The following is a 12,453-nucleotide window of genomic DNA, read 5'->3' as shown; positions in this document are numbered from 1 at the left end:
GGAGACCAGTGTCAATCTGGAGTGACCCACTATGGGAAGAATGGGGGAGCAGAATCTGGACAGTGTGTGACCCTTTCTTGTTGTGAACCCTCTGGTCACACTGTGGGCACGTCTACACAGCATCATTATTTTAAAATCACAAAGAGCGTGCCTACACAGCAAGCCATTATTTTGAAATAATTTCAAGCTGGAGGACTTCTTACTCCAATTCCTATAACCCTCATTTCACAAGGAGTAAAGGAAGTGGCTTCCTTTGACTTCCTGCTGCGTAGACAGCGCCAAAAGCCGAGTTATGCTACTTCAACTTCAGCTATGCAATTGATGTAGTTGAAGTGGGGTAGCTTAATTCGACTTTTGCCCTCAGTGTAGGTGTGCCCACAGAGACCAACTGCAGTCTTTCGCTGCACTTCTTAGCAAGGCAGTGAAGTTGCTGAATTGAAAAACTTGAGTAAACTGGAGGAAAAGCCACACTGCCCAAACTAAGTAAGATCCTGAGACAGATAGTAAGAGACAAAGAACTGATCTGAAAACACAAATATTTCTCTAAACTATTTCTAATACATTTGTAGTTCCAATGGTACCTGGTAAATCTCTGGCTGTTTCTGACAATACTGAACAGTTCCAGTTTCTGTTCTGGTAAATTCCTGCCCAGATGGTTCATGACTTGAACCCTGGAACCGTTTCTGAGATCTCTGCGCTAACGGTAATGCAGAAAGAAGCCACTCACCAAAATCCTGCTGAGCAGAAAGGAAATCTCTGTATTGCTACAGGAAGGAGCCCTGAGAGTAGGCGTATGAATCTCATACTTCTGACCTTCAATATGATGCACAGCAACCTTTATAATTCCCCTGAACAGTCCCTGTGGATTCTCAGGTTGGCCAGGACTCCCAGACAATTCCCTCAACTCTGTGAGCAGTGGGAAGAGCAGAAAATAGACCCTAGAGAACTTCAGCCTCTCCTGAGAATGAAGAAATGATTTGCTGATACCAGGGACTCCGATTGTCAGAGTAACTACGTCTTGAAGACTGTTCAGTATAGCAATTGATGATGGAGGGGTTGTGTGTGTGTGTGTGTGTGTGTGTAATGTGCTACCATCTGCATTATGTGTCGGAATGCTGCCACAAGATACAGGACCAAAAACCATTTTCATTTTCACGTGATCTTAGCAGAGTACCGCTGCATACCACCCATGCATTTGCGATATCAATTACACTAGCCTCTGAAACAGTCACTGGCCCTGGAGGAGCCCTCCAACCTCCTGACCTTCAGGGCCTCCCTTATCCTTCCTTTGTTCTAAGGGTGCCGGGTCCATCCATCACCAAGGTTGTGTTGGGTGAGCCCCCCCCCCGTGGAGGCCAAATTGCATGATCCAAAGGTGTTCACTTGCATCCATTTTGGAGGTCTATAGTGGATATATATTTGGCAGCTGTAACTGTTCCAATAGCATGTCTTCATTCTAAGGGTACGTCTAGACTACAGGCTTTTGTCGACAGAGGCTTTGTTGACAGATACTATTGACAAAGCTTCTGTCGACAAAGAGCGTCTAGACTACATCCAGTTCTGTCAACAAAGCAAGCCGCTTTGTCAACATGAGAGTGTAGACGCAAAGGACAGTGTAGATGTAGTTAAAGTTCTGAGTATTGGCTCAAAACCTGTATCTCAAAGGTTGGCCCCTATAATAAGAGTCCTGAGGTATTCAGCCAGTGCATTGTGACGACTATTCAATTTGAATGGTTCATCTAAAGACTAATTAACTTATAATGGACCATGGGAGACGTCCATCTACTCTGAGTAGACCTTCCAACTGAAGTATTAGTAGTGGCCATTGCTACAGTTAAGCAAAATTGGACATGGAGATGTGACATGCCCATGTGATTCCACAATCCATCTTAACCTGTAAGGATGCGTCTAGACAGCAGCACAATTTTGAGATACTTCCGGTATCCTGAAATAGCTATTCCACATCTTTTAAACAAGTCCATTATTTCAAAATAGCTTTTGAAATAATGGGCTCACTATTCCATCATCCCTATAAACCTCATCCCACAAGGACTAAGGGATATTTTGGAAAAGCACTCTATTTCAGGTATCAAAAAGGGTGTCACAAAGAGGAGAGAGAAAACTTGTTCATCTTGGCCTCTGAGGATAGAACAAGAAGCAATGGGCTTACACTGCAGCAAGGGAGGTTTAGGTTGAACATTAGGAAAAAGTTCCTAACTGTCAGGGTAGTCAAATACTGGAATAAATTGCCTAGGGAGGTTGTGGAATCTCCATCTCTGGAGATATTTAAGAGTAGGTTGGATAAATGTCTATCAGGGATGGTCTAGACAGTATTTCGTCCTGCCATGAGGGCAGGGGACTGGACTCGATGACCTCTTGAGGTCCCTTCCAGTCCTAGTATTCTATGATTCTATGAACCTATTTCAAAATTTGGCATTGTGTAGACAGCGCCAGAAATTCAAAATAAGCTACTTTGAAATACACTCCAAATAAGCAACGCATTTTGCGTAGCTCAAATTGCGTAACTTATTTTGACCTACGGGTGCAGTGTAGATGCACCTTAATTGTCCACAGTAAGGACAATAGGATTCCCTCCACATGGAAGAGGCTATGAAAGGCCCTGGAAACACCTTCATTTTGCCTCTTTCCTTCTCAGAATTTTGAACTATGAGCTAATGGGAGCATTCTCACAAAGGCTGTGTCCAGACTCCATGCCTCCGTCGACGGAGGCATGTAGATTAGCCAGATCGGAAGAGGGAAATGAAGCCGCGATTAAAATAATCGCGGCTTCATTTAAATTTAAATGGCTGCCCCGATCTGCCGATCAGCTGTTTGTCGGCAGATCGGGAGAGTCTGGACGCGATGCCCCGACAAAGAAGCCTTTCTTCATCGACACAGGTAAGCCTCGTGAAACCAGGTTTACCTGTGTCGATGAAGAAAGGCTTCTTTGTCGGGGCATCGCGTCCAGACTCTCCCGATCTGCCGACAAACAGCTGATCGGCAGATCGGGGCAGCCATTTAAATTTAAATGAAGCCGCGATTATTTTAATCGCGGCTTCATTTCCCTCTTCCGATCTGGCTAATCTACATGCCTCCGTCGACGGAGGCATGGAGTCTGGACACAGCCAAAGGGATTGAGGTACTTCCAAAGATTTGGAAGCAACCAGAGATGTGATTTAAGACAGTCCTTCATTCCATCATGGCTATAAACCTGAACCAGGAACTTTGCAATTATTGTATATATTTGATATCAGATAATCAATATTAAATCTCACCTTTCTTTCTTTCTTTCTTTCTTTCTTTCTTTCTTTCTTTCTTTCTTTCTTTCTTTCAATGAACCTTTGGATTTCAGATACTAAAGCTTGGCCACAGCATGATTTTTGGGTAAGATCTGAGTTCTATATTAACCTGTGTGAGTGGCTGGCCATTTAGGACCAGAAGAACCTTTTGCTTGATGAGGCTGACTCACCTCTGAACCCAGAATTTTGGGGAGGGATACAGGGCATGTCTAGACTACTTTTTTTTTTCAAAAAAACTGCCCTTTTTTGGAAAAAGCTTCACCTGGGTCCACATTGCAATCGCATTCTTTCTAAATTAAATTGAAAGAATGCAGGTTTTTGGGTTTTTTTGAAATTGGTAAACCTCAAATTACGAGGAAGAATGCCTTTTTCGAAAGAGTTCTTTCAAAAAAAGGCGTGTGTGAACACAGAACAGGGACATTTTTCAAAAGAAGAGGCAGTTGAAAAAAGCACAGGTGCCCTGGTGGTCATTCTGTGAATAGCAATCAGGTCTTTCTTTTGAGAGAGTGTCCATGCAGTCTGGACACTCTCTTTTGAAAAAACAGATCGCTTTTTTGATCCAGTTTTGAGGTATGGATGCTCTCTCTTGAAAGAAGCTTGCAGTCTAGACATACCCACAGAGATTGGAATGCCTCAGTAACTGTTTTTGTGACTTCTTCTCTGCCAGTGTGGTGACACGGAGGTTTTACGCTTTTGTGGCTGCTTTGGTATATCATGTGGCAGAAGAATCTGAATTGATGTTCTCAGTTGTGAGCCACACAGACACAGCTACAGCAAGGTCTTTCCTCAAAGTCTCCAATGCACTGGGGAGGAATATCCTGGTGAAATGGAGGTAGCAACACTAGTTGAGGAATTAGGAAGACTCCCTGCTCCTCCTCTTCACAGGAACAAAGCAAGGGCAGGCCTCGAGGCACCTGCCATGGGAGTAGGGCATGCAATAGGACCACCACTGGCAACCACCTCTTCCTAAGCTATGTCATCCTTCTTTGGGCTGCAGGTGGTGAGTGTTCCAAGGAGAGGTGGTGGCCCTTTAGCTTTTTGAGGTGGCTGAGAGTTTAAGGCGATGGACTTCTAATCCATTCTGCTCTGTTTGGCCGTGTCCACACTCAGGGGTTCTTTCGAAAAAAGTACCCTTTTTTTGAAAGAACTTCCCCTGCATCCAGACTCAAGCCGCGTTCTTTCGAAATTATTTCGAAAGAACGCGGCTTTTCTTTCGATGGCGGTAAACCTCGTTTCACGAGGAAGAACGCCTTCCTTCGAAAGTTCCTCTTTCGAAGGAAGGCGTTCTTCAATGTAAAGAGGCCGTCTTCGAAAGAGAGCATCCAGACTCGCTGGGTGCTCTCTTTCGAAAAAGCGGATTTCCTCTATCGAAAGATCCGCCTGCAGTCTAGACGCGATCTTTCGAAAGAGGCTCTTTCGAAAGATGCTTTCGAAAGAGCCTCTTTCGAAAGAAGCCTGCAGTCTAGACACAGCCTTTGTGTGGGTTCAAATCCCATCTTGGTTGCTTGCTGACCCTTTCTCCTTTTGGCCTGTGGTGGCTACAGGGTCCTTCTTTCTGGCATCTTCTGCAATTTGCTGTCCAAACAACTCATACCGTCAACAAGAGTAGTCAACATGCCTGGAAAGAGGATCCCTCTGACCCTAGGAGCACCCCAGTGCCAAGTGGTCAGTGACAGTCTTTTCTGAGGAAATGAATTCCAGCTGGCCTGATCAATTCAGCCGAATCCGATTCACTGGGCTTCTAATCTGCATGTACACTGGCAGGCAGGAATTGGGAGCCGGGGGGGGGGGGGGTTCTTCAACGTACTTCCCCAAAGATTTCTAAATTAATTTGGCAGCCAGCAAAAAGTCTCTTTTCATCTATGATTTAGCTCCCTGACATCTTTGTGATAGAACAGATGTAACTACCACTGGGCAGATTTGAACCTGGGACATTTGAAGCGGAGTATAAGAGCCTCTACCCTCTGAGCTAAAAGCCAGCTGGCTTCTAGCCCATGCTGTAGAGGTCTCTTGATTTTAACTGTTGCTGTGGTGTAGGTGCCACTGCATGGTAACCACACTAGGGCTATGTCTACACTCGCGGCTTCTTGCGTAAGAACATCTTGCGCAAGGGTTCTTGTGCAAGAAGTCTGGTGCAAGAAAACGTCCACACTGCCATGTGCGCGATGTGCTTTTGCGCAAGAGCTCCCATGGCAGTGTGGACGTTCTCTTGCACAAGAAAGCTCCGACGGACATTTTAGCCATAGGGCTTTCTTGCGCAAGAAATCCCTGCCGAGCGTCCAAACAGCCCTCTTGCGCAAGAGCTCCTGCGCAAGGGGGCTTACACCTGTCAAAAAAGAGCGTAGCTCTTGCGTAAGGAGCCCCCTCTTACCATGCCGTACTGTAAATGTACTTCCGCAAGAGCAGGCGGGCAGTGTAGACGCTCTGCGGATTCTTGTGCAAGAACTGCCATACTTGTGCAAGAAGCCGCGAGTGTAGACATAGCCCATGTGTGTGGGTTACACAGGGATCGGCAACCTCTGGCTCTGAAGCCAAGTATGGCTCGGTACAGAAGCAAATATGGCTCCTCTGTCATAAGAACATAAGAACGGCCGTATTGGGTCAGACCAAAGGTCCATCTAGCCCAGTATCCTGTCTACCGATAGTGGCCAGCATCAGGTTCCCTAGAGAGGGTGGACCGAAGACAATGATCAAGCGATTTGTCTCCTACCATCTCTCTCCAGCCTCTGACAAACAGAGGCCAAAGACACCATTTTATCCCCTGGCTAATAGCCTTTTATGGACCTAACCTCCATGAAATTATCTAGCTTCTCTTTAAACTCTATTATAGTCCTAGCCTTCACAGCCTCCTCTGGCAAGGAGTTCCACAAGTTGACTACACGCTGTGTAAAGAAGAAATTTCGTTTATTAGTTTTAAACCTGCTACCCATTAATTTCATTTGGTGTCCTCTAGTTCTTCTATTTAGGGAACTAATAAATAACTTTTCTTTATCTGCCCTCTCCACATCACTCATGATTTTATAGACCTCTATCATATCCCACCTCAGTCTCTTCCTTTCTAAACAGAAAAGTCCCAGTCGCTTTAACCTCTCCTCATATGGGACCCGTTCCAAACCCCTAATCATTTTAGTTGCCCTTTTCTGAACCCTTTCTAAGGCCAAAATATCTTTTTTGAGGTGAGGAGACTACATCTCTACACAGAATTCAAGGTGGGGGCATACCATAGTTTTATACAGGAGCAGTAAGATATTCTGGGTCTTCTTTTCTATCCCTTTCCCAATAATTCCTAGCATCCTATTTGCCTTTTTGACCGCCGCTGCACACTGTGTGGAAGTTTTCAGAGAACTGTCCATGATAACTACAAGATCTCTTTCCTGATTTGTCGTAGCCAAATTAGCCCCCATCATACTGTACCTATAGTTGGGGTTATTTTTCCCAATGTGCATTACTTTACACTTATCCACATTAAATTTCATTTGCCATTTTGTTGCCCAGTCACTCAGGGTGTGTCTAGACTACATGCCTCCTTCGACGGAGGCATGTAGATTAGCCAGATCGGAAGAGGGAAATGAAGCCGCGATTAAAATAATCGCGGCTTCATTTAAATTTAAATGGCTGCCCCGATCTGCCGATCAGCTGTTTGTCGGCAGATCGGGGCAGTCTGGACGCGATGCCCCGACAAAGAAGCCTTTCTTCATCGGCACAGGTAAGCCTCGTGAAACCAGGTTTACCTGTGCCGATGAAGAAAGGCTTCTTTGTCGGGGCATCGCGTCCAGACTGCCCCGATCTGCCGACAAACAGCTGATCGGCAGATCGGGGCAGCCATTTAAATTTAAATGAAGCCGCGATTATTTTAATCGCGGCTTCATTTCCCTCTTCCGATCTGGCTAATCTACATGCCTCCGTCGAAGGAGGCATGTAGTCTAGACACACCCTCAGTTTGGTGAGATCTTCTTGGAGTCCCTCACAGTCTGCTTCTGTCTTGACTATCCTAAACAGTTTGGTATCATCTGCAAACTTTACCACCTTACTGCTTACCCCTTTTTCCAGATCACTTATGTATAAGTTGAAAAGGATTGGTCCCAGGGCTGACCCTTGGGGGACACCACTAGTTACCCCTCTCCATTCTAAAAATTTACCATTTATTCCTACCATTTGTTTCCTGTCTTTTAACCAGTTCTCAATCCAAGAAAGGACCTTCCCTCTTATCCCATGGCCATGTAATTTACACAAGAGCCTTTGGTGAGGGACCTTGTCAACGGCTTTCCGAAAATCCAAGTATACTATATCTACTGGATCCCCCTTGTCTGCATGTATGTTAACCTCTTTAAAGAACTCTAATAGATTAGTAAGACAGGATTTCCCTTTACAGAAACCATGTTGACTTTTGTCCAACAAATTATGTTCTTCTACATGGTTCACAATTTTATTCTTCACTATTGTTTCGACTAATTTGCCCGGTACTGAAGTTAGACTTACCGGTCTGTAATTGCCAGGATCACCTCTAGAGCCCTTTTTAAATATTGGTGTCATGTTGGCTACCTTCCAGTCATTAGGTACAGAAGACGATTTAAAGGATAGGTTACAAACCACAGATAATAGCTTAGCAATTTCCCATTTGAGTTCTTTTAGAACCCTTGGATGAATGCCATCCGGTCCCGGAGATTTGTTAACATTAAGTTTTTCTATTTGTGCCAAAACCTCCTCTAATGACACTTCAATCCGGAACAGTTCCTTCAATTCATCACCCACAAAGGACGGTGCAGATTCGGGAATCTCCCAAATGTCCTCAGCTGTGAAGACTGAAGCAAAGAAATCATTTAGTTTCTCTGCAATGGCTTTATCATCCTTGATTGCTCCTTTTATAGCTCAATCATCTAGGGGACCCACAGGTTTTTTAGGAAGCTTCCTGCTTCTAATGTACTTAAAAAACATTTTTTGTTATTTCTTTTTGAGTTTTTGGCTAGCTGTTCCTCAAAATCTTTTTTTGATTTTCTTATTACATTTTTACACTTGATTTGACAGTGTTTATGTTCCTTTCTATTTATTTCACTAGGATTGGACTGTCATTCCCAAAATACGCACAACTTTTTAAAGTAAAATGAAAAATGAATTCAAAATTTTTAAAATGGGCAATTACTCTTCTAGCTTGAATGCACACATTAACTTGAATGTGACCAGTTATGATGTAAAGTTCAAAGAAATGTGTAGAAAGATGCAGCAGCAGCAGTCCCATGCAATAAAGTCTGGGACCACAATGTTTCATCTGTGCTATGATGAATCATCATGTCAATTATTACTAATATTAAGTTGTATATTTTCAGTCATTCAAGTGGCCTTTCTTATATGGCCCCACTCCCCCTCCCTTTACCCAGAGGCCTTCCTCACCTCACAACTCCCCCTTCCACTCTCCTGTGTGGCAGAGTTCTCATAATGGTGACATGGCTGTTCCCAGGATTCTTGGGGGACTGAACCCCCAGTCTCCTCATTGTCACCAAAGCCACGGCTACACTGCCGGTTATTTTGCAGAAGAAGATATGCAAATTGTGCTCACATTTGCATATCTTCTACCGATTCTTTTTGCGGAAGAGGTTTTGCCGCTCTTTGGCCCCCATGTAGATGGGGCCAAATGTCAGAAAAAAAACCTCTTTCGCAAGACCCCTTATTCCTTGACAATCAATGTTTACAGGGTCTTGCAAAAGAGGTTTTTATCTCAACCTTTGGCCCCATCTACCCGGGGGCCAAATATTGGCAAAACCTCTTCTGCAAAAAGACTCAGAAGAAGATAAGTAAATGTGAGCGTGATTTGCATATCTTCTTCCGCAAAAAACAGCAGTGTAGCCGTAGCCTTAGATCAGTGTTAGTGTATCCCCACTTCGGGACATGCTCTTCACACCAGGTGTTTCCCTGGCCCCACTGATTGCTACATTCAGGTCAAACCAAAAATAATTTATTCAATAGGAATTCTAAGCCAAAATAAGGAAAATGTGGGAAAGCTTCAAGGAAACAATAAATTCTACCCTGTGCACATGGGCAACAATGCAGTCATAGCGAGGAGGTAAGATATTCTGTCTCCTGGGCATTTGGTGGCATTCTGTGTTTCGCGTGTCTCACAAACCCCAAGATGAAAGTTCAACAGCTGCATTTGACATCTCTGACAACGTGACCAGTGCATGTGTGTTTTGAAAGTTCCAACTGAAAAAAGATGGCACAAAGTGCTCAGTGATTTGAGCCAAAGGTGATGATCATAGTTTAATACAGCAGACTTGTTCTCAAAAATACATAGGTTCACAACTGTCATCAACAAGCTACAGTAGAATGTCCTAAGTAGCTGCAGATGCTTTCCGGGATTAGAGCTTTCCAACTGAAACCTTTACTTTATCCTCCAGACTTCCTGAAGGATGGGACATAGTCCTAGAATCCTAGAACAGGAAGGGACCTCAAGCAGTCATCAAGTCCAGTTCCCTGCCTTCATGGCAGAATCAAGCACCATGTAGATTGTTCCTGACAAGTGTCCGTCTAACCTGCTCTTAAATATCTCCAGTGATGGAGATTGTACAATCCCTCTAGGCAATTTATTCCAGTGTTTAACCATCCTGACAGTTAGGAAGCTTTTCCTAATGTCTAACCTAAACCTCCCTTGCTGCAGTTTAAGCCCATTGCTTCGTGCCCTATCATCAAAGGCCAAGGCAAACAATTTTTCTCCCTCCTCTTTGTAACACCCTTTTAGATACTTGAAAACCACTATCATGTCCCCTCTCAGTCTTCTCTTTTCTAAACTAAACAAGACCAATTCTTTCAGCCTTCCCTCATAGCTCATGCTCTCTACACCTTTAATCATTCTTGTTGCTCTTCTCTGTACCTTCTCCAATTTCTCCACATCTTTCTTGAAATGTGGTGCCCAGAACTGGACACGATACACCAATTGAGGCCTAATCAGCAGAGAGTAGAATGGAAGAATGACTTCTCATGTCCTGCTCACACCACTCCTGTTAATGCAGCCCAAAACTATGTTTGCTTTTTTTGCAATAGTGCCACAATGCTGACTCATGTTTAACTTGTCGTTCACTATGATCCCTACATCCCTTTCAGCAGTACTCCTTCCTAGACAATCACTTCCCATTCTGCATGTGTGAAACTGATTGTTCCTTGCTAAGTGCAGTACTTTGCATTTGTTCTTATTAAACTTCATCCTGTTTACCTCAGACCATTGCTGTAGTTTGTCCAGATCATTTTGAATTATGACCAGGGCTTGACAAATGGCGGTGAAAGCCGCTCGCCAGCCCTGCACTGAGCATGCGCAAGAGCCACACTGTGCATGCGTGCGCCGCCGATAAACGGGGCATGCTGCTGAAATCTACTCGCCACAGGCAAGTAGATTCTATAGTTTGTCGAGCCCTGATTATGGCCTTATCCTCCAAAGCACTTGCAACCCCTCCCAGCTTAGCATCCTCTGCAAACTTAATAATCGTACTCTCTACGCCATCATAGAAAAGTCACCGTATCACTGTACATATGATAAAGAAATTCAGTATTATTGTTTCTTTCTTTGTCTATGTCTATCTGAAAGCATATCTTTAGTTTGTCAAACTCATCAAGAGCCCAGTTCACACAAAGCCTAATGGGAAGCCACTTTGCATCAGAAAGCTGAAGTATCTTCTGGTGGTCTGGAAGTCAAGAAAATTCTGAGAGACAGCGTGTGGGAGAGTGGGGGCTGATGGGTGATGCTGAAAGAGATCAGGTGATAGTCAGAGAGTGGAAACTAAGGAACACAGGGAAAGCAGCATTTGGTGACGGCGTGACAAGACATTAAGGGCGAGGAACTTCTCAGACTCTGAACTCCCACCATGTTTAGCAACCACACTGGAGTGGAGCACCATTGGTTAATAGGGAGATATTCTTTCCCTGTCTTGTCACACAGGTTTAAAGTCAGTGGCTCCTTGTGATCACCTTCTGCAGGTGTATTGGCTCACTTTGACACGAAGCTCTTTGGTTTTGACCCCATAAATGATGGGGTTCAGCATGGGGGGGATGAGGAAGAAGAGGTCAGCCAAGATGATATGAATGTGGGGAGCGATGCCGTGACCGAACCGGTGTGTGAGGGTGGAGAACAGGAAGAGAATACAAGATATCAGCATCACACAAATGTGGGCAGTGCAGGTGTTGAGAGCCTTCGGATGGGCCTTCTTGGAGGAGATTCTGAGGACGGCCCTGATGATCAGACAATAGGACAAGGCAACGAGAGTCAGGTCTAACCCAATGACTACAAATGCCATCACCAAACCATACGTCCTGTTGACTGCGATGTCCCCACATGACAGCTTTGCCACAGCCATGTGCTCACAGTACGTGTGGGGGATAATCCGGTTGGCACAAAATGGCAGCCTGCTGAGGAGCAGGGGTAGGGGCAGCATAAAGAGAACAGATCTTATCAAACCCACTAGCCCTAGAATAGCGATGCGTGCATTGGTGAGGATGGTGGTGTATCTCAGAGGGTTACATATGGCCACGTAGCGATCAAAGGCCATTGTCACCAGGACGGCTGAGTGCATCACAGAAACTGCATGGAGGAAGAACGTCTGGGTAAGGCACCCACCTTCAGTAATGCCTTTCAAATCAAACCAAAATATACACAGGGCCTTCGGCACAACAGATGTAGATATGCCGATGTCGGTGAGCGCCAGCATGCAGATCAACAGATACATCGGTTGGTGCAGGGTCTGTTCTTTGCCTACAACAAACAGAACTATGAAATTTCCCACCAGGCCGATAATGTAGCAGGCACAGAAAGGGATGGAAATCCAGACGTGGGCAGCTTCCAAGCCAGGGATGCCCATTAGGATGAATGTTGGAGACTCAGATACAGTGAAGTTGAATGCTGCCATGAGGTAGTTGATGCATCGATTGGGCTCAGAAATGCTCAGGCTGCCTGTGAATGGAACATAAGAACATAAGAATGGGGCCCTACTGGGTCAGATCAAAGGTCCATCTAGTCCAACCTCCTGGCCTCCTGACAATGGCTATTGGCAGGTGCTTCCAAAGGGAAAGAACAGAGCAGGAAATCCTCAAGTGATCCATCCTGTTACCCATTCCCCTTCTGACAAACAGAGGTTAGGAACACCATTCCTGCCCATCCTGGCTAATAGCCATTGAT

At 44.8% G+C, this 12,453-nt stretch overlaps 1 protein-coding gene across 1 annotated transcript; it reads right to left on the bottom strand.

The window, feature by feature from the left end:
• Positions 1-11,245: 11,245 nt before the first annotated feature.
• Positions 11,246-12,223, bottom strand: LOC102447864 (olfactory receptor 52P1-like). Its single transcript, XM_006110249.2, has one exon. It carries the CDS (start codon positions 12,182-12,184, stop codon positions 11,246-11,248), a length of 939 nt encoding a protein of 312 aa, XP_006110311.2. The 5' UTR covers positions 12,185-12,223.
• Between the last annotated feature and the right edge of the window lie 230 nt (positions 12,224-12,453).

This window comes from Pelodiscus sinensis, chromosome 1, assembly GCF_049634645.1.
Source record: "Pelodiscus sinensis isolate JC-2024 chromosome 1, ASM4963464v1, whole genome shotgun sequence".
Taxonomy (NCBI): domain Eukaryota; kingdom Metazoa; phylum Chordata; order Testudines; family Trionychidae; genus Pelodiscus; species Pelodiscus sinensis.
The sequence above is the reverse complement of the archived record's forward strand: the minus strand, read 5'-3'. Positions and strand labels throughout refer to the sequence as shown.

What these genes read in the sequence shown, in the direction of transcription:
- LOC102447864 (XM_006110249.2), bottom strand. Translation starts at nt 12,184, where the DNA reads ATGGCAGCATTCAACTTCACTGTATCTGAGTCTCCAACATTCATCCTA.